The sequence below is a fragment of the Phyllostomus discolor genome, chromosome 6 (genome assembly GCF_004126475.2).
Source record: "Phyllostomus discolor isolate MPI-MPIP mPhyDis1 chromosome 6, mPhyDis1.pri.v3, whole genome shotgun sequence".
NCBI classification, from domain to species: Eukaryota; Metazoa; Chordata; class Mammalia; order Chiroptera; family Phyllostomidae; genus Phyllostomus; species Phyllostomus discolor.
This window is the reverse complement of record NC_040908.2, coordinates 142,369,563-142,392,947: the sequence shown is the minus strand read 5'-3', so window position 1 is coordinate 142,392,947 and position 23,385 is coordinate 142,369,563. Positions and strand designations below refer to the sequence as shown.

General features: G+C 37.7%; 1 protein-coding gene across 4 annotated transcripts in view; it reads right to left on the bottom strand.

Annotated features, from left to right (window-relative positions):
- METTL15 (methyltransferase like 15) overlaps window positions 1-23,385 on the bottom strand; it is a 171,679-nt gene that overhangs the window by 36,999 nt on the left and 111,295 nt on the right. For all 4 annotated transcript variants that reach the window (XM_028517428.2, XM_036029168.1, XM_036029167.1 and 1 more), the window contains 2 exons: window positions 7,088-7,279; window positions 408-586 (listed from right to left, as the gene is read on the bottom strand). In XM_028517428.2, coding sequence (XP_028373229.1) covers window positions 408-586; window positions 7,088-7,279 — 371 coding nt within the window. The remainder of the gene's footprint in view (window positions 1-407; window positions 587-7,087; window positions 7,280-23,385) is intronic.

Sequence of the window (23,385 nt, the reverse complement as noted above, 5' to 3'; positions counted from 1 at the left end):
TTTGCCCAAAATATTAAAATGCTGAAATGTGAAGCTGAAAGGTAATGTCAGATCTTATACAGGATGCTTATCAAGCACTGTGATGCGTCAAGAAATTCTTCTGCTTTTGTCATTCCACGTTTTACCTTTGGTAGGCACAAGTGGTAAATTACGTCATGTAAAAAAAATGTGTGCTATTAAACTAATCAGCAAACTACAGTATATTTTAAAAAATTGTTTGTGGGGGGAGGAGAGGTGTCAGAGAGGGACAGCTTCCAAAACCCAAAGAAAGTGGTATAAGAGAAGGACAGGTAAGATTCTGTCCTGCATGATTTCAAGAACAAATGAATCCCTCTGGGAGTTTGGGGGATTAATATATACATGTATATTTTTTTCTCTCAGACACTGCTCAGAATTAATGAGAGTACCTGCAACGATGCTGGCAAGCTGCTGGGTTCTGGTGATGGGGTAGATGCTGCGTGCCTGAACGATTGCTAAAGCGATTTTCTTGGCATGCTTCTCCTCCCCGTATGTTCTCAGGATGGATGCAAGTGCCTGTTGATCTAAAGCGTTCACAACATCAGCTGCGGTGGGCATGTCAGGGTACCTACGCACAAGAAGAACCAATTAGTTCATTGACGTCAGTTTTCATTGACAAGAGGTGAAATTTCAGAGTAATGAGACACAAAGTCAGGCATACACACATTGTCTAAGAGAGCTTCTGAGGTTTTTAAAGTCAGAGACTGGAATCTTAAAGGAAGGAAATAGGTTTTGCATTTCAAATACTCATCATGATGGCACTTGGGGAGTGTGTATGTGACATTCATCAAGGTCAAGGGCACCAGGAAGTTAAAATACAGAGTCCGGCACAAAGAACACCCTTTTTTTTATTACAAAATCTTTTATTACAAAGTCATAAGCATGTAATTCTATAACATAACAATATCACACTCAAGCATACCATATGACATTTTAGGTGAAATATTCAAATTGAAACTATAAATTATTACACCCGTATTATTACCCTACCAATCACACTCAAGCAGGCTTTACTTCTGCAGAACCCTGCATTTTACTAACCTTTAATTCACAAAGAAGTTATTGCTCATACAGATTTCTCCTAAACTAAAATAATGGAAATGTTCAGATTTAGTTTGTTCAAAATTTAAATTGATGGTTAAATTTTTTTTCACTATGGAAGATACAAGGCTTACTGACTAATATTTAAATGAGCCTAGATCTCAGGAACTGAGACTGTCCAGTAACTGACTACTTATATTGGAGCAGAAATTAAACATAGAAAATTTCCACAAGTCCTACCTTATCCTAGGCAATATATTCCAAGACCCCTACCAGAAATTTGACACCACAGACAGTTCAGAGCCCTATATAAACTATATGTACATACATGCACTCTGTAGCTTCTCTTTGGCATGTCTGAATTGCCAACATGACTACTTTGTGGCCATTACTAAGTAAAATAAAGGCTACTTGAACACAAGCACTGTGATACTACTACAGCTGACCTGATAACAACTGGCTACTAAGTGACTAAGGAGCAGTTAGCATAGATAGCATAGATATGCTGGACGAAGGATGATTCGCGGGCCAGCAAGACAGAGTAGGACACCTCGAGGTTTCACCTTGCTACTCAGAATAGCTCCCAATTTAAAGCTTATAAGTTGTATGTTCTCTTTGGAGAAGTGTCTGTTCAGGTCCTTTGCCCATTTTTTAAATTGGATTGTTTGTCTTCCTGGTATGGAGTTGTGTGAGTTTTTTAATATTTTGGAGATCAAACCCTTGTCTGAGGTATCCCTGGCAAATATTTTCCCATACAGTTGATTCCCTTTTCATTTTGCTGATGTTTTCTTTAGCTGTGCAGAAGCTTTTTATTTTGATGAAGTCCCATTTGTTTATTCTTTCCTTTATGTCCCTTGCTCTAGGGGACATATCAGTGAAAATATTGCTGTGTGGAATATCTGAGATTTTCCCGCCTATGTTCTCCTCGAGGACTTTTATGGTGCCACAATCTATACTTAAGTCTTTTATCCATCTTGAGTTTATTTTTGTGTATGGTGTCAGTTGGTGGTCGAGCTTCATTTTTTTGCATGTGGCTGTCCAGATGTCCTAACACCATTTGTTGAAGAGGCTATTTTTACTCCAGTTTATGCTTCTGCCCTCTTTGTCAAATATTAATTGACCATAGAGACTTGGGTTTATTTCTGAACTCTCTATTCTGTTCCATGATCTATGTGTCTGTTCTTATGCCAGTACTGGACTGTTTTGATTATTGTAGCCTTGTAATATAGTTTGATGTAAGGTATGGTGATCCCTCCTGCTTTGTTCTTCTTTCTCAAAATTGCTGCAGCTATTTGGGGTCATTTATGGTTCCACGTAAATTTTTGAAATGTTTGTTCTAGATCTGTGAAATATATCACTAGTATTTTAATAGGGATTGCATTGAATCTATAAATTGCTTTGGGTAATAGGGACATTTTGATGATGTTAATTCTTCCAATCTGTGAACATGGTATATGTTTCCATTTATTTGTGTCTTCCTTAATTTCTTTCTTTAGTGTTGTGTAGTTTTCTGAGTACAGGTATTTTACCTCCTTGGTTAGGTTTATTCCTAAGTACTTTATTTTTCTTGGTGCACTAGCAAATTGGATTTTTTTTTCTGATTTCTGTTTCTGATATTTCATTCAAACCACAATGAGATACCACTTCGCACTAGTCAGAATGGCTATCATAAAGAAATCAACAAACAAATTTCTGATGAGGTTGTGGAAAAAAGGGAACCCTAGTACACTGTTGGTGGGAATGCAGACTGGTGCAGCCACTGTGGAAAACACTATGAAATTTCCTCAAAAAACTAAAACTGAAGCTGCCTTTTGACCCAGCAATTCCACTGCTGGGCATATACTCTAAGAATCCTGAAACACCAATTCAAAAGAACCTATGCACCCCAATGTTCATAGCAGTACAATGTACAATAGCCAAGTGCTGGAAATAGCCTAACTGCCCATCAGTAAACAAGTGGATCAAAAACTATGGTACATTTACACAATGGAATACTACACGGAAACTCCTACCCTTCACAACAGCATGGGTGGAACTGGAGAGCATTATACTCAGTGAAATAAGTCAGCTGGTAAAAGACAAAGAGCATATGATCTCACCTATAAGTGGAACCTAATCAACAAAACAAACAAGTGAGCAAAATACAACCAGGGACATGGAAATAAAGAACTAACTGACAGTAATTGGAGGGGAGGGGGATCATCAGGGAAAGAAGGGGACGGGTGAAGTCAAGAAGCATGTATAAAGGACCCCTGGACAAAAACAATGGTGGGGAGAATTGAATACGGGAGGTAAAGGTGGGTAGGGTCGGGGAGAGTAATGGAGGGAAAATGGAGACAACTGTAATTGAACAACAATAAAAATCATAATAAAGAAACCCATGTCATGTAAAAAAGAGTTTATGAATTGTTTATTACTGGAATAAACATTTAATAGTTTCAGACCATGGATGACCCCAAGTAACTGAAACTGCAGAAGGTGAAACTGGGGGTAAAGGAGGACTATTGTGCAAGAAGATACTGATGGGTAGTTTCCCTCACAAAAATAGAACAATCTTAATGATAATAATGTATATTGTTTCAAATGTTTAACAGTATTGGCTCCTACCTCCACGAAAAAGACATCATGGGGTAAAACTTGTTAATCAACAATTCAAACCAGCCTACATGGTAATTTCATGTGAAGAAGACAAAGAAATAGCAAGCTCTGTTGAAATAAAATAAATCATAGTAGCAGAAAATAGGATTCACTTGGTCAGACCACGCCAGTTTACCTTACTTAAGAAAAATAAGTCAAGGAATGCTAAGTGATGGGTTAACCGAAACCTTACTTATTAGAAAGATAGCTTTGCTAATAGTGCAGTTACTACTTGTTAATATGTTGGATTGATTGTTGGTACCACACTCTGAGGACTTTAGGTAACAAGAACATGGCAGCTTGGAGACCTGAGGATCAAATCAAAGTTAAGGTTGCCAAGAAACCCAAATCCTTCCTTAAATATATTACATTGCACCTTGTTAGCACGCCTAGGTCCTCCAGGAGAAAATGTTGCTATTGTCTTTGGCTTGTCTCCTCCATCTCCATCTCTCTCTTTCCCTCTCTCTCTTTCAAAACTCGCTTTCCAGATCACGTGACTCTGGTTTGTTTCTGGCTCCATGGTAACCCAGGTGAATGAACATCCTATGAGGTTGTGTGGCTTCTATTTCAAAAAGGCTTGCTCCTTCAGTAATAGCTTTAAGGATAAATATTTGGTCTTTAGCATCCAATTGAACTAGATTTAGAATCCTGGCTTTGCTACTCCTGTTGGATAAGCTTTTTAATAGAGTGGAACCTCAATTTCTAACCTGTAAATGAAAGTAACAATGCTTACCTCACAGAATTGTTAGGAGAATTAATGGTGCATATAATTGTAAAACAAATACTATAATGCTTGGCTCATATAAAAGCTCAATGTATGTCAATGTCCCTTAGATTTTTCCCATTCTTAGATTTGTCGATCATTACTTTTGGCCTAATTGACAAAATCCCTGATAGATCTTACCTAGTTGTGAATTCAACTGCTCAAACCACTGAGCATTAGAATGAACCTTGCAAACAATGGTAAATTCAGACTCCATAGGATAGAGTTCAGCTCAAACAGGACAACCTAAAATTAGTATGGATGTACTTGGTGATTTTTTATAATACCTTTCTACTCTGAAGAAAATTAAAAGATCATTTTATGCAAATACACTTCAGTGGATAATAGGCCTAATTTTATTTCACTGTACTGTTAACACTGAACAGCAGGGCAGAAGTCTCTCTGTTAGGCAAAAGGGACAATGCTCGGGAAAGCCAGCAGGCTACTAGGAATCTTCAGAATCATTCATATATGGGAAGAAGTCAAGATATAAAATCTGCTCCCCCATCCCAACTTAACAGGTTAAGGTATCTTGTCAGTCCTCCAGAGATCATGGACCTACAATGCTTACACTCATGAGAGAAAGAAAATATGAACCTAAGAGGCAATTTATTTATTGCCCTCTAATGAAGAATATAACCGACACAGGGCTATACCCACAAGTCCCTAAAGCTGTGAGCCTCTTTCTGCTATGCAAGAACCTGACTATGATCTTAAAGCTGTTGTTGAAATTGGGAGAGCACAAATGAAACTCTGCTCGAAGATTCTAGTGCTATCTAGCAACAGATTAAGAGAGCCTCTTGAATCCATATCCAGCGCAGGGATATGTCAGCCTCCATGATGTGACTGGCCATAGTTTGCTGGCTTGGACTCCCTTTCCCCATAACACATTTTGGACTAACATTGCACGTATTTCCATCTCTGAATCCACTTTCTATAAATCGGTGTGAGCCAGCTCCCCCTTTCTGCATGCCACATACTTTCTCCAGATGTGTTCATATCTTTGGTTAAGTTATAGTCCATGCCATCTCACTGGAAGCCGACCTGCTTTTTAAGATATATTTTCTCACTTCTAATGCCATCCACGATGTGTTGGTATAGAGTTTACTTTCTCAAAGCTCTCTCATTTTCAAGTTCTTAGAGGAGAACTTCAGGAACCCTGATTCTCAAACTAAAATTTGCTGATAAATCTTTACATTAACAATTCGGGGATTTAGTACTATTAACTAGAAGCTTCGTTCACTATGTTTCAGAAGGTATCCTCCCTAGCAAGACGTGGAAACAGCAGAAATTTGCTTGACATTTTATTACCTCTACACAACCTCAATCTCCAAACATGAGAAGATATTTGACCTTTACTATTAGTCACTGGTTTTAAAAGATTTTTATTATTTTCTTTTATGATCACATTCTTCATTCTATGAATGCCAACTTGTGCAAAAGAAGGTAAAAGACTCAGAACAAAAAGATTCCGACAAGTATGGGTCACAGTCTCAGTTAACAGGTCCTACTGAAGCACAGGCGAAAGACTATATGTGAGTAATTACCATAGGATAAAGCAGTTTGTGGGACGAAGTTAAAGTCAATTCGATAGTAATTTGTTGATTTAAATTGAATGTTAAATTTCTTATAGACAGATCCTTCTAATTGGAAGAAATTTTGGAAAACCTATTTGTTTCAGTAGAAATATTTATATAGGTATAGAATTGTAGATTAGAAACAGTAACTGAATCATATGCTTACTTAGATATATGAAAGTCTAACATTCTTCTTAGAAGACAAGCTTCACAAAGGTAGGGGACATGGTATAGAACTTGGTGGCAGTGGGAGTGGGGACATGTGATGAGGTAGAAAGGCATGGGTGAGTTTTGACCATACAGGCTGGTTAGTCTCTGGGCCAGTGTTGGGCCTACAGACAAGTGCAAACCTAAGCTCTCAAAAGTAATCTGGAATCGAAAGAAAGTATCTTGTCCTTTCCCGGAATGTGATCCTCTTTGTGTCTTTTAATACATATGCACCTAATGAAGAATTTGACAATGAAGAACAAATGCTAGTACTCCCAGGGTGATGGGGAATAAAGAGGAGGTATAAACTATCCTCTGTACAGTACTGTGTTTGACATAGTACTGTAAACTGTAGTCTCTCTAAGAAGGTGGAAACAAAGTCACTGTATAAGACACAGGATAGAACACACAATTGCAGGCCTCTGGGATTTGACCTTAATGCAGTATTCAACACAATCTGCCTTAGATACAGTTCCTTTTTACTTCTCACAACAGACATAGTTGGGCCTGCATAGAAATGGAGCCACTGTTTCAGTACCATACGTATCACCATTGTCAGTAGTCTAAAAGCTCACGCTGTATCCATAAAAGAGATCATCAGTATGAAAGTTACCCTCCTCACTATTTTGTGTAAAGACAGCAATGGTTTTTCTTTCAGAATCCCAAATCTAGAGAAACATGCAAAGCTACAATGAGTAGCAAACAAAACTGATTTATTATATATGGATAGTGTTAGGTGTGGGTGTATAATGGGAATTCTGCTGTCTTAAAAGGAAATTAAATTCAGAGTGGTTTTGAGAAATTGATTTCTTGTTGTAAGGAAAAATGCTTTATAGATACTCACCTGCTACCATCCATTCTCATGTCCAAAGGGCCATCCTTACGAAGGGAAAAACCTCTTTCAGGAGCATCAAGTTGCATGGAGGAACATCCAAGATCCAGAAGAACTCCATCCAAAGTCCCTGGCTGCACGCCAGCTTTCATTAATAAGGCTTCTGCCTGGCTGAACTGGCCTAGAAGAGCTTGGACCTGTTTGCTGTGAATAAACCCAGGAGATGCAGAAAACAATGCTGTTACATTAAAGTCTTTCTTAAGGTCTATGCTCAGTGGAAGGAGCACATCCTATTATTAAATTATTTAACCAATATATATTTACTAAGTGCCAACCAAATGCTTGGTACTGTATAAAGATATGTGGACACAGAAATTACACCTTTGGTTTTAATACCAGGGGTGATTTAATGTGATTTTACTCTTGCCAATGAACACAATTTATTTTATACCTCTCTGAAGATATACAATAAGTTGATGAATAAAAAAAATTCCTTTGTCAGACTAGGTATTTCATTGTTTCTTTAAAACTTATTAAATCTATGCATCAGGAAAAGAAACATATATAAATCTATAGAAAGAACAAATTTAAACGTAACAAATGCTGACAGGAATGTGGAGAAAAGGGAAGCCTTATGCAATGTTGGTGGGAAATACAGCCACTGGGGAAAAGAGCATAAAATTTCCTTAAAAAATTAAAAATAGAACTGCCATGCGATCCAGCAATTACACTTCTGAGAATCCAGCCAAAGGAAATGAAAGGACTCTCGTGAAGACATCTGCACCCCCATGTCCATCACAGCATCGCGCATGTTTACAACAGACACGATGTGGAAATAACCTAAGTGTCCATTGGTGAGTAAATAAGTTGTGGAATATTATTCAGCCATAAAAAATAAGAAAATCCTGTCATTTGCCACAACATGGGTGAAATAATAATGTTAAGTAAGATAATTCAGAAAGAGAAAGACAAATTCCGTATAATTGCACTTATATGTGGAATCTAAGGAGAAAAAAAAGCGAGAGTGAGAGAAACCCAAATTCACAGAGAAAGAGATCAGATTCATGGTTACCAGAAGCGAGGGAGAGGGACAGGGGAACTGGATGAAGGTGCTCAAAACATACAAACTTCCAGACAAACAGGCACTAGGGTGCATGTACAACGTGATGACTAGCTAACACTGAAGGATGGGAAAAGTAACTCCTAAGGGTTCTCATCACGAGGAAATGAACCTTTTTCTTTTTCTTTTTTATATCTATATGAGATGATGAATGTCAACTAAACATTGTGGTAATAATTTCATAGTACATGAAAGTCAAATTATTATGCTTACACAATTAAGCTTCTACAGTGCTATATTCATATGTCAATTATCTCAATAAAACTTAAAAAATAATAAATTTAATGAGTAGGCCCATTTAAATACAGTAAGGAATAAAACAGAAACCAGCAAAAAAGAGATATGTCAAAAATCTTCAAGCCAACCATTTCAGCTTTCTCCGTATTTCCCCATAATTTGCAACAGGGGTGCTGGGAAGCTGCGCACGAGAGGATAGACGCTGCTCCTGAAATAAACGCCTTCTGCAGAAGCGATGTTTTAGCTCTGAGCAGGGATTCTGAGGTGAAGGGAGCATTCCAAATCAACAGACAGATAAGAAGTTGGGATCGCCTTGCAGCTATACTAACTCTGCTTCCTACACAGAGTGAGATTCTGCCTTCAGGGATCTTCAGAAGCTGCAAGGCAACTGGCATGCATTTCGGAAGGGGAATGAAAAGAGAAACACTGGGCAACATTCCCAAGACCTCATTTCCTCCATCTACAGGTGGGTGGGGTGAGTGTGGATTTCCACAGTGTTGGGGAAATCATACTTATAACTATTTACTTAATAGTTATATTAACTATTATATTGTATCGTTTAAGGAGAAATTCACAGATCATTGATTTTTTTCCCTCAAATTCTAATGAAGACAGTCAATTTCAGTTTCACTCACCAAATATTCATTGAATATCTGCTATATGTCTAACATTATCCTACTTGGAGGTATATACAAATTAATAAAAATAATTAATGAAGCATGCCTTTCTGAGCTTTGAGGTGAAAAGAAGAAATATATAAATAAATGGTTTGCATAACCACCCAATAGGTGCTAACTGTGGACAGATAAACAAATTTCTAGGTACACATGGGCATACTCATTTCATTGCTTTCGTGTGCTTTGCAGATACTGTCGTTCTTACACAAACTGAAGGTTTCTGGCAACCCTGTGTCCAGCAAGTCGACAGGTGCCATTTTCCCAACGGCATTTGCTGACTTTGTGTCTCTGATTCACATTTTGATAATTCTCACAATATTTTGTGCAGTTTCATTATTACTATATTTGTTACAGTAATCTGTGATCAATGATGTTTGATGTTACTGTCGTAATTGCCACAATCCACACTATCATAAAGCGGTGAACTTTATTAATAAATGTTGTGTGTGTTCTGACTCCTCCACTGACCAGCCATTCTCCCATCTTGCACTCTCTCCTTGGATGTCCCCATTCCCTGAGACACAACAATATTGAAATCAGGCCAACTAATCACCTTACAATGGCCTCTAAGTGTTCAAGTGAAAGGAAGAGTCACACCTCTCTCATGTTAAATCAAAAGCTAGAAATGATTAAGCTTAGTGGGGAAGGCATGTCAATAGCTGAGCCAGTCCAAAAGCCAGGCCTTTTGCACCAAACAGGTTATGAATGCAAAGGAAAAGTTCTTGAAAAAACTGAAAGTGCTACTCCAGTGAACACAAGTGATAAGAAAGTAAAACAGCCTTATGGCTAATGTAGAGAAACTTTTAGTGGTCTGGATAGATCAAACCAGCCATGACATTTCCATAAGCCAAACCCTAATCCAGAGCAAGGCCCTAGCTCAGTTCAATTTTGTGCACACCAAGAGAGGTGAGGAAGCTGCAGAAGGAGAGCTGGAAGCTAGCAGAGGTTGGTTCATGAGGTTTAAAGAAACGTGAAGCAGCAAGTGCTGATGTAGAAAGTGCAACAAGTTATCCAGAGATCTAGCTAAGATAATTTATGAAGGTGGCTACACTAAACAACAGACTTTCAATGTAGGATGAACATCCTTCTATTGAAAGAAGATGGCACCTTGGATTTTAATGGCTAGAGAGAAGTCAACACCTATCTTCAAAGAGCTTCAAAGAACAGGCTGACTCTCTTGCTAGGGGCTAATGTAGCTGGTGACTTTGAGATGAAGCCACTCCCAAAATCATAGGGCCATTGAGAATTATGCTAAACCTACTGTGCCTGAGCTCTAGAAATGGAATAACAAGGGCTGGATGACAGTGCATCTGTTTATAACATGGTTCACTGCATATTTTAAACTCACTGTTGAGACAAACTCCTGAGAAAAAAAGATTCCTGTCAATATGAGTGCTCATTGACAATTCACCTAGTCACCAAAGAGCTCTGATGGGAATGTATAGGGAGATTAATCTTGTTTTCACACCTGCTAACACAACATCCATTCAGCAGTCCACAGATCAAGGAATAATTCTGCATTTCAAGTTTTAGTAAGAAATACATTCTGTAAAGCTGTAGTTGCCACAGATAGTGATTGCTCTGAAAGATATGGGCAGAATAAATTGAAAACCTTTTGGAAAGAATTTACCATTCTAGATGCCATTAATAACATTTGTGAGTCATGGGAAAAGGTCAAAATATCAACATTAGCAGGAGTTTGGAAGAAGTTGATTCCAACCCTGATGGGTGACTTTGAGAGGTTGAAGACTTCAGTGGAGAAAGTAACTGCAGATGTGGTAGAGACAGCTAGAGAACTAGTATTAGAAGTGAAACCTGAAGATGTGACTAAATTTATGCAGTCTCATCAGAATATTTTAACAGATGAGGAGTTCCTTCTTTTAGATGGGCAAACAGAGTGGTTTCTTGAGATGGAATCTACTCCTGGTGAAGACACTGTAAAGACTGTTGAAATGACAACACAGGATTTAGAATACTACATAAACTTAGTTGATAAAGCAGCAACAGGATTTGGGAAGAATGACTCCAATTTTAAAAGGAGTTCTATTGTAGGTAAAATGCTACCAACAACATTACACGCAGAGGTTGCAAGAAGCAGGTTTTTTAGTATAAGAGGGCAGGGTCCTCTTGGTTCTCATGAGGTGTGATTGGTTTGACTGAATCATTTGATGGCTGGCAGCGTTCTGGAACCTGCTACTCAGGGATAAGCAGATACTGTGCCTGATCCCTTTGATAAGAAGGGTCATGTGGTGAAGGAATCTTGTCTGTGGGAACAGATTGAAGAGCAGAACTTGTGATTAGGCCATTTAAGTCTCTTTCAGTTTCCCCCAGATCAAGAATACATAATATTAAGCTTTAGTTTTATGCCTTATCCTACAGTAATATAGCTCATGTGTGAATACCCAGTAATAAGAACTTACTACAGTGTGTGTATATGTGTGTTTTAAGCCAGTTCTGCCCTGGCCAGTTGGTTGAAGTATAGTCCTATACACCAAAAAGATATGAGTTTGGTCCCAAGTCAGGGCACAGATGTAGGCTGTGAGTTCAATCCCCAGAGTGCATACCAGAGGCAACCGGTAGACGTTTCTCTCACATTATGTTTCTCTCACATTATGTTTCTCTCTTTCAGTTAAGTTGATAGCCATTTCCTCACTATTTCTGTATCTTTTGTCTCTGGTATCAGTGCACATAAAACAACTGAAAACCTAGGACCCATGGCAGCCTTTCACATACTTACCATTAGCTACTGTAAGGGATATTTGTTGGCTTCCTCTTAGTTGCCTATTTTTCTGTTCCAATGGAACCTCAAAACTACAGCCAAGTATTTTGGGAGAGACTGATCATATCTATGATGGTTTGTGTCAACTTGCGTAGGCTACAGGGCCCAATCACTTAATCAAACACTCATCTAAGTGTTGCTGTGAGGTATTTTGTAGATATGGTTAATATTACAACCAGTTCACTTTAACTGAAAGATATTACCTTCAGTAATGTGGGTGTGCCTCATCCAATGAGCTGAAAGGCCTTAAGAGCAAAAACTGAGATTTCCTAGAGGAAGAAGAAATTCTTCCTCAAGACTGCAATATCGGCCCATGTCAATTTCCAGCCTGCTGGCCTGCCCTACCAATTTCAGACTTGCCAGTCTCCACAACTGTGTGAGCCAAATCCTTGAAATAAATATCTTTATATATGTATATATATGCACACACACATGTCTGTGTGTGTATGTATGTTAAGTTACTGGTTCTGTTTCTCTTGAACATTCTGATGGATATAATATCTTGGCTCAAGAGGTAGATTTCTGATAAGCTAGGCTAATTTGCACACACTATTCCCATGGCCTCTGTAATTTGTTCAGAGATTGGCATGTGTCACAACTCTGGCTGATGAAAAATACAAGAGATGTTTCCTAGAGACTGGAGGGAAATTTTCTCTCTTCCAATGAGTTACTGGAAGAAAAATGTTTTTCAGAACCTAACTTGATATGAAAGAAACACATAATCCCGATTATCACCACCACAGATCTTGACTCAAAGAAGGGAAAGGGTGGCAGCAGTTTTAGCCAAAACTGTAGAAGATAAAGCAAAGAGAAAAAAATAGCCCAGCCATTAGCTTGAGCCTCACCTGAAATCCAGCTTCTCTTTGAACTTGTGAGTTATGTGAGTCCATAAATTACCTTAATTATCAAAACCAGTTTGAGTTGGTTTTTCTTTCACTCAAAATGAAAAACATTATAACTATTACAGCAATTACAGTCCTTAAGTCTTCTTTTCTCTAAATAAAACAACTCGTTTCTTCTGTAATTCCCCATACAAAAATTCCTTCACTGTGCTAGCTGCTCTTTTCTGAATGTGTTCCAGTTTGCTGATGTCCCTAGAGCTAAATTCCATAATGACTGGCCCAGAATATAGTGAATTCTTGCCGCCCTTGTTCTAGTTGTTATATGAATACAGCTCAAGTTCAAAATAGTTTTAGAATTTATTTCACAATGTTGACTTAGACTGTCTAATACCCTTGGCTCTTTCTCATGAACATCGCTGCTAAGCCCGTTTCCTTCATAACTGCACTTGTGCAGCTCCGTTTTGCCAATTATTTCAGACCTAAGTATAATTTCTGCACCTACACATTTTCTACAATCCTTTTGGGATCCAGGTATTATATTTAATCATAAAAATCTTTACACTACAGCAAAAGCCTCAAACAAATCACTATCGCCCAGTCTTAATTCCTTAGCCACTACAGCTATTATCTGGCTTGATGCTAATATACTTGTAAAATAAAAATAATATCTTATAGCAGATGTTTGCATTCTTGAGTGCTCTCAAACGTAACTGTGTAATACACAATACTGATACAGTTTTTGGCCTCACAATGAGTAAATAACAAAAACGTAATCCTTGTGGTGCAAAAGTCAGCATAATGATATACAAGTATGAGCATATCATAGGGGAAAAAAGTAACCATAAGGCAACACCACAAAGTAAATCGTGTGTTTAAGGCAGAGATTTCTGATGCTGCATCAGTTATACGTTTCTAGAATTACCAGATTGTTCTCAGAGTAAAGAAACCATCCACAAAGTTTATTGACCAATATGTTGAAAACTTAGCCTCAACTTCAGACCCTGGGACATTATTTCATATATGCAATTATGTTGTGGCTAATTTTCCTGGACAGGCAGGCTCCATGCCCCTTTTTCTCTTTCTGCCTCTTCTTTCTTTCCTTTCTCTCTCTCTTCCTTTCTCAGGTCCTTTCTCTTCCTCTCTGCCTTCCCTCCTCCCCCTTCTTTCTTTCAAATTTTAAATTTCAGTATTTTTCCATATGCATTTTACATTATAAAACAAATACTGGAAATGATCATGGTGGTCACAAAGAATAGAGCCAAACCAGGACATTTAGCTATAACTACAAATGCACAATTTGTTTGAATCATCATCATCATTTGTTTTTACCCTAGGCTCCCCAGGTTGCAAGGAGAATGCTGCTTGTAACTCAGGCACATGCTACAAGAGAATGGTTCTGCAACCCAATCCCAAGGAAAGACAAGGTGCTTTGCAGTAGATTGTCAATGATACCTTGGTTGTTGAAAGCCATTTTTGAGGTTCTTTTGACTGTGAAAGTATTGTTGATCTTGACTCTGACAAGCCATATGCATTTAGAATACAAGTTGTGGGTCTGTTTTACTATAAAGGACTAAGGTGCCCTAGTATATACTGAGGCTAGTGATGTAAGAGTAGCTACTGTTCTCTGTGTGTTTGATTTGGGTTTGAAGATGGAACTTCATCGTTTTTCTAACTGCATACAGTCTAACGATAGGTGTTAAGGTAAATTACCCTACAAATCATAAAAGCGGATCCAACTCACAGGGCTGAACATCTTGTAGTTAATGAGAGTACTTATCTATTTCAGCTTTAGAAACCCCAAATTCCCATGGCTGACAAAATGCTTGCTATAAAAAGGCACTTTTTGTTGCCCAGGGATAAATAATTTTCAGTGTCATGGAGAAGAGCTTTATTTGTGTAGAGTCAGATTCTACACAAACTGATGCTGAAGAAAGCAATGTTAAAAATGTAAAGTTTGGATACAAATTTTCAACAAAAACCTTGAATTTGGAGACTAAGATAAATTTCACTATTATTTTTATTCTCCTAGGGTTTAACACTCCTAGGGTTTAACACTCCTATTTTAACAAAAAAAAATATTAGATAAATGCTTTAAATCATTATATACCTCTAATCTCAAGTTTAGTAACATACCTTACCATAATACACAACTGACAAAAACATAGACACAGTCCACAATAATGACTACTAATGATGGTTTTGTCTGGCCTCTTTCTGAATCATTTACTTTTGGTATGTGGCAAGCCACCTCAAGTCTGAATAGCTTAAAACAATAATTTATTAGCTCATATTCTATCACCTGGCAATTTGGGTTGGGCTTACTTGGTGATTTTTTTGATAGTGGGTTGACTAAGGCTTAGCTGGTCCCATATGGCCTCACGTGTTGGGAAGTTGAATGGGGTTAGGATGATAACTGGACCGTATGTTCCTAGCATTTATTTGGCTAGCCCAGGTTTCTGCAAAGTGGTAGGTCCAAAAGCACTGAGGTAGGACAACCCCAATGCACAAACTTTTTAAGCTTCTCAGTATTCTTCATTTTCTAATATCCCATTGACCAAAGCAAGACTACTTTATATTCCAAGACTATAAAAATGAACTTTACCACTTCCTGGAAAGAGGACACACTCATTTTGTGTGTGCATTTGAGGGACAATTTGGTGATAATATTCCATAAGAGGATATAAGAAGAGCAAAATCCAAATGGCTTCCAGGGGAGGGGGGAGATCTGCTTACTATGTGAATCCCAGTTCTCATCACATCAGTATCAGCATTAATCCATACAAATCCTAGTGTACTGCTTATTTTCCAGTCATTAAATTTTATTAGTCTGTAGGCACAAATCAGGGGCCATGGCCGCTTTTACCACTTCATTAGGCTTCCCAAGCAAGCAATTTAGAGAAAGCCAAAACACTAGATGAAACATGAAGTTCGCATTTAAGCAATGGTAAGAGCAGATATTCGGAGAGTACTTTGTGTGCCATACCCCATGGTAGGTGCTATGTCATTTCATCCTCATCCTAACCCCATGGGGTGGGTGGCACTATGACTCACATTCTGCAGAGAAGAAACAAGTACAGGGAGGGAAGTCACCTCCCCAAGTCATACCGTAAATACGAAGTGGTGGAATTAGAATGCAGACTCAGTCCAGCCTGGCTCCAGCATTTATGTTTGTAACCGCTACACTGTAATATCTCTCAAGTTTCTGTTTATTTAGCACTATTTCAGAACTCTAACTCTTCACCATTATGACTTTGTCATGATCCACAAATCTCCCTACTTTGTCTTTTTTAAATTAAAATGCTTTAATTGTTGTAAACGTTTGCTATCTATTCATGTCATAGGTCTGCAGATTCAGCATTCAACAAATATTTGCTGCATAAGGACTATCTACCACATCCTGGGTACAGGAATACAAAAATGAACAAGAGCACACAACACAGGAAGGTATATGTACAAACATATACAAATCACTGAGCAAATGGTTTATTTCTTCTTAAAACAACAGTGGTGGAGTGGAAAAGGGAAACAGGATCATGAGGCTCACCTTTAAATCTTCACTCTGATATTTATTAATTGTGGTTTTTGGATAAGTTATTTAATTTCCCTCAATTTCAGTTCTAGTATATCACGGTGTTTAAATTTTCCCCTCTGAGGTATCCTGCTATGGTAGAAATGTCTTAACAGATTCTGGAGTCAAATTGAATCAGACTGTTAACTTCCTAATTATTTATTCCCTCAAGACTCAGAATCCTCATTTGTACTATGTAGACAACAGAGCAATTTCAATGTCACAGAGCTTTTGTAAACAGTATATGAATTAATGTATATGAGAATACCTACTAAGATGCCTCGGTACAGGAACAGGAAGGCCCTCAATAAATGTTACCTCTCTCCCTCTGCTCCAAGCTCTTTTTCTTCCCTTAGATACTCTGGTTATAATTTGGTCCCTGATAATTGGGAGTTGGAAGCAATGGCAAGGATTTGCTCCAAACACACCAAATGCAGGGCAGACTGGTTGTGACCTTTTGACTATAAAGAATTTTTTCTCCAACCCCTTTTATGTGCCACTATTAGGCTACATTTCTCCTTCCATTTCATCATCTGCCTGTTATAGTTTGAGAAATGTTCACTTTCCGATATGTTCATGTTTACCATGCCACACAGAGCTCTTTGTAGACATACTTATATATATCCAAGATATTTTAATTTTCATACTAAATATGATCACTTTTAAATATTATTAAAAGATATCCTTGCTCAAAATCTTTGATAGAATTGTGTTCACTGACCATTTTATTTCCCTTCAGGAAATACTTTAAAAAATTGATTTAGTCATTCATTCACAACTCATACATTGAAGTGGATAAAGTCCATTTCAGAAATGATAAAATGCAGTTGTATTCCTATCTCTCAGTAACCCTTTCACAATTTATTCTGTGGAGTTATCATCCTCTGTTCTGGAATAGCAGCTTAGCAAACCCCATGACTTTTCCACATATTAATATGTGACAAATAGTCCCATGGCTACTGGGAGTTATAAACATAGCTAGCTTCACCATGAGTCTTTCAAACATTTAAATAGCACTAATAATATATAAACAAAATAACATCAATATTATGTAAACTTTTCCAGAAAATATAAAAAAGGAAACATTTTAAAACTCAATTCACAAGGCCAGTATAACTCTGATACAAATTCAACAAAGATATTAGAAAAAAAGAAAGAAAACCAAAAGTTGATCTCTCTCATGAACAAAATTCCATAATTTGCTGTATATAATGCACACCTATGTTTTTGGCTCAAATTTCAGGAAAAAAAACCTTTCATTTTAATTTTTTAATTCATTCATTCATTCATTTATAGAAACAAAACCGGTTATCATATTCCAGGGTATTGTTTTGCATATGGATATCACTATTGCTTTCTAGAATTATACTTTTAACATATAAGCATACATAAAAGAATTTAAAACATTTATATAGATACAGAATTAGTACTATCCATGTATAATCCTCATCTTTATTTTTCCCTCAAAAATTTGGGCCAAAAGTGTGCATTACACATGGCAAAACATGGGTGTAACAAAAATTAACACAACATGAGCATAGTGATCCAGCTGCATATAGAAGGAATGGTCTCACTATGCTCCCACCCAGGCAGTATCCTTGAAGTAGTTGAGTGTACAGTACTAACACTGAGAGAGGACAGGGCTGGAGAGAGAGCTTTTGCAATTGTCTTAAAATAGTAGGGATTTAGTAAATGTTTAAATGAATATATAACAATTTTTAAAATAGAAGAACTCTTCTGGTCCCAGTTTCAGACCAATATTATCAGGAAATCAATCTCTGATACCAAATGAAAATGCAATTTTCCCAAGTACATGCCCTAGAGAAGATTTCATTACATCTAGACCCCTCATAGAGCTATTCATCTACTTTCTTTTTTAAAAGATTTTATTTATTTTAGAGAGAGGAGAAGGGAAGGAGAAAGAGAAGGAGAGAAACATCAATGTGTGGGTGCCTCTTGTGCACTGCAAAGTAGGGACCTGGGCCCGTATTCCAGGCATGTGCTCTGACTGGGGATCAAACCAGTGACCCTTCAGTTCACAGGTCCACCCTCAATCCACTGAGCTACACCACCAGGGCTATTGATCTACTTTAATATAACAGAAATTAGATATGAATGAGAAATAATTCTAATAAGGAATTTTCTTGGTGAGAACTGCTTCGTTGCCTCTTTTTTTTTAGCATCTTAGTTTACTCTTTCTACATGATATTCAAACACTGAACCCTAATTCTATATAATTTTCACATGAAAACATCTATTTCCCCAGTGCTTAAATCCCCTTCCCTCCAATTAATATTTATTCTTTCCCTGTCCCTCTTTTTCTGTCATGTAGATAGTATACTGTTACAATGCTCGGTGATGATAACTTCTTCTGGACTATATAGAGCTCTCTGATTCATCTGGCACTCAGTATATGCTACTGTGTAATATTACTTGTCTTTTTACGTCTGTACCCTGATGCCTCTGTAATAAGACCCCAAGTCTCTTAAGGGTCATACGGACCATATCATATACTTTTTTTGTATGTGCAGCACCTAAAAAATTGTAAGTGTGTAGCAAACATCTTTTTTGGATGAAGGTGGTGATGATTTTGAGGGCATTACTATATTTTTAAGGCATCAAAAATGAGAACACTTGGTAATAACTAACTCAATGTTTTTCCTATCATACTTAAATGTAATCAAAGTGCTAAGGAAGAAATGTAAGATACATAGTATACTGATATAGGCTTTGGAGAAAGACATAGTTATGCAGTGTGTTTCTCATAACTTCAACTCAATACAATTGTTATAAGGACAAAAGTTTTAGACATTTATTTTTCACATTTCCCAGAGTTATGAGAAGCTTTCTGGAAACAACTTATAATCACGGTCAATCGATTTAAAAGAGTGCATTTTAAGTTTTTGTTCATAATGTCTTGCCACCCACAATATCATGGAGGAACTTAAAAAGGAAAAAATGCTATCATATTCTACTAAGACAGGAAATAAAACTCTCCATTCATACCAACCAAGTCAGAGAATTCAGTTAAGCTCAATATTTAATTCATTCAATGAAGAGGAGAACTTTACTTTGAAGGATGGTATAATAATCACAATACTATTCAAACAAAATTGCTTTGGGGAGTATTCTTTTTTCCCTTTGGGGTACTTCAAAATGTCCCAGAAAAAAAAAACATTTTGTTTCATATGTAGATAGATTTATTTTACATCTGTGTTTTTCTTCTTCTGGGTAATAATTATCAGAGTGTAATTGAAAATGGCCTTAAGATGCTCCTTCCATGACTTCTAAGGTCTGGCTTCTGTATGGTGGATAATCTCACGCCCTTCATACTACTTTCTAACCCAATTTACTAGAAAGCTTAGTGTGACAATTGGAATAAGAAGTGTCCCTTTCTCTGAGGCAGCACTTTCTAAAATTTACATCTTGTGAAAGCAGTTTAGATGAATTCAGGCTCCAAATAATCACCATGCATATACACTGCCAAAATACCCCACTGATTCTATCAGTTATTCAGGATATTCTATTATGACTTCAATGTTAATTGTTTTGAATGCTTGGCATTGTTGACATAGGGTGCTTGGCTGCCTGCCTGAATTCAGACAGGAAGGGGCCAAATCATTTAAGCTAGAGGTGTCTAATTCAGAGTAAATATCATGAGAGACTCAAGATGGTGGAGGAGGAAGTGGAAGCTCTACTAACCTCCTCCCAGGACCAAACTAGAAATACGACTAAATCATAGAAAAATCATCTTGAATAGCCAACTGAATACGGCTGGAGAGAAGCCTTAAAACCACAGACAGATGGAAGAAGTGAGTTCACCACGACGAGACTGGTAGGGAGTGCAGAGGTAGGGCGAGAGGGCTGGCTGGACTCCGACAGGCAGCATCTGAAGTTCCAGAGGGATATATCAGTGGCCAGAGGTTGCCCCTGAGAAGTGTGGGATCTAAACACCAAGCTGGTCTCCCCAGCCTATAGCACCAGGACTGCGAAAGGAACCCGAATAACACCTGGCTATGAAAAGTAGCGGGGTTTCTGTCTACCAGCGAGAGTTGATTGGAGAGGCTGAGAGCCTCTTAAAGGGCCAACACACAAAATTCCATTTGCAGTCACTGACCCTGAGCTCCAGCAGAGGAAGGGCAGAGTGGACTAGAGCTGCATAAGGAGAGTCTGGAGTTAGTGGCTCTGGGAAGAGAACTCAAGGAAAAGCCACCAGGATCCCGGTGTTGAGTAGTTCCCTACATTGCAGAAGCCATCTTACTCAGGCAGAGCACTTACTTCCAAGTGGTGTCAGCCAGAGGGGAAGAAAGAGCCCCGCCTACAGGAATCACTCTTCCCCACCCTGTGGTGCTTAAGCCCTGCTGCTGAGGACTATAGCTGGAAGATTTTCACTCTTTAACGCCACAAAAAACCTGCAGGCAGAAGCAGATCTCTGGGAGCTCTGAGACCTTAGCAGACCGTTTCCTGGTCCTGGTGCTAGTAAAAGTGAACTTGGGTGTATAGTCTGGTTCTTTCTGCATACAAATGGGTCCAGCAGAAGGAGCCACACACTGTGGATTGCTGATTGCTCCAAACAAGTTGCCCAGGGCCAGTCACAGGCAGCATCTGACATAGGGTTGCACCAGTGTTTGTAGATCTACCTAATACACAGAAACGTGTACAAAGAGGCAGCCAAAATGAAAAGACAAAGAAACAGGCCCCAAACGAAGTAACAAGAGAATTCTACAGAAGAAGAACTAGATGAAATGGAGGCAAGCAATCTATCAGAGAGTTTAGAGTAAGAATTATAAAGACACTCAACAGCATGAAAAACGACATATAAACCATAAAAAAGGACCAGTCAGAAATAAAGAATGCAATATCTGAAATAAATAATACTCTGGAAAGAATAAACAGTAGGTTAGATGAAGCAGAGGATCAAATCAGGGATTTGGAAGAGGCGGTAGGAAAAAACATGCAGACAGAGTAGCAAAATAAAAAATAATTTTAAAAAGCTGAGGAGAGCTCAAGAAACCTTTGGGACAACAGGAAGTGTAACAACATATGCATCATGGAATACCAGAAGGAGAAGAGAGTGAGCAAGGGATCAAGAACCTATTTGAAGAAATAATGATGGAAAGAATATTGCACGATCATCTGCAATTACGGGTGTTTAATTACCGACTTAAGAAATCAATATCAAGACAAGTATGCTTTATTTTTGTGGATTTTCCAGAGGGGTTCTCATCCATATCCCTTTGTAAGGAGCAATGGTTAGATACAGACAGAAAAAGAAGAGGTTCTGGCATATCTATCCAGACCATGAGGAATGGTAAACCCTTGAGGCTGATGATAGTTTTTATAAACTAAGTATGCTCAAGTATGAATAAGAAAAATTAAATGCTTCCTGTTATGGTAAAGGATAACGGTGCCACATAAGGGAAGAGATGACAGCTATAAGGAACACTGAGGCTTGAGGAGTAGGTGTGTATGTCATCCCCTCTCAGAGAGAAGAGGGAAATTCTAGCAACAAAGTCACCAACACAAAGGAAATGGTGTGAGAGTACTAACCTGTCTTCACACAGGAACTGGCCTAATTCTAGTGTGTAAGCCTAAAATTACCGGTTCACCCTAGTATCTTTTTTCTTTTTAAATGCTTTTCTTTTAAAAAAAAAAGATTTATTTATTTATTTATTTATTTTTAGAGAGGGAAGGGAGGGAGATAGAGAGCGAGAGAGAGAGAGAGAAACATCATTGTGCAGTTGCTGGGGGTTATGGCCTGCAACCCAGGCATGTACCCTGGCTGGGAATCGAACCTGCAACACTTTGGTTCGCAGCCCGCGCTCAATCCAGTGAGCTATGCCAGCAGGGCTCCACCCTAGTATCTTTTGATAAATGGGACTTTAAAAAGGCACTTTAAATTCAGTTTTAGATAAAGAAATAAAAATCTGTAAATACAATCAAGTATTTAAAAATAAAGGGAAAATGTGTGATGGAAGCCAGCAGTGGTTTTCAAAGGAAGAAAACCATCATTAGCTCAAAAATTGGACCATGAAGTCTGATGTTTGAATTTTGAAATTAATGTGCATTTTCTCTACTCTATGATATATCTATATTTATTTTAATATAAAATAACGTTTAATCATAAAACAATGTTGACTTTAACAAGTAAAACTGATGCCCTAGGAAGATGTACCGCATTTTCCTGGTCACATGGAGTACTCAGTGGTAATGCTGCTAACAACTGCCAGCATACTAAAATGATGCATCCAGAGAAGAAAAAGGCATGCAAACCTTCCTCCTGTTGGTGGTACTCATTATTTTAAAAACTCAGTGTGGTTATTATATAATATGACAAGAAAATTATGGCAAATAGCTAATGGTTTTAGTCTAAGAAAAAGAAAATATGGCCTTTCTGACCTCTTGAAAAATGTCCATGAAAACTTAAAATTTATAGTGTGAATTTTCATTGCTTTTTTTGTTTAAGTTCAGTGGGAGTAGGAAAAATTCATTCCCTCAGTAAATGCAAATTATTAGCTGGGTGTGTGTCAGAAGGAAATTTCTTTTAGCCGTACTATTTCCTAGTAGCGTCTCTCTAAAAGGCTTGTCTTCACTTTTCAGTTGCTGAATTTTACTCCTATGTATCATTTCTCATTTTAAAAGAATATTTGAGTGTGTGTTAGCAGGACATAATCTCCCAAACCACGCATGAATTTAGTTTATGTATCTTGAGTGGTATTATTTTTCAAAAGGGTAGTTAGGTTCAAACCTGGAAGTACAATGTAAGGATAATCTCTAGGATCTGATTTTTTTTTTTTTTTTGGTCAGGTTCATACTGCTTAATACTGACATTTTCTGGTCTAAAAAATTTCAAGACTTCACTTCCTACATTATTAACTTGAAATACACTACATGAAAGATTTCTTTAGATGTGGTCTAGTGTGCTGAAGCTTGTATTTCTAATCAATTTAATAACATTAACATATATGTACTGTCCAAATAATTAGAAAGATTTTACGAGGTTGACTACCATGTCAATTAGATTTGGTTATTCAAAGATTATTTTTAAGTTTGGGTACAAAATATATATTTAGCCACTCAATATATT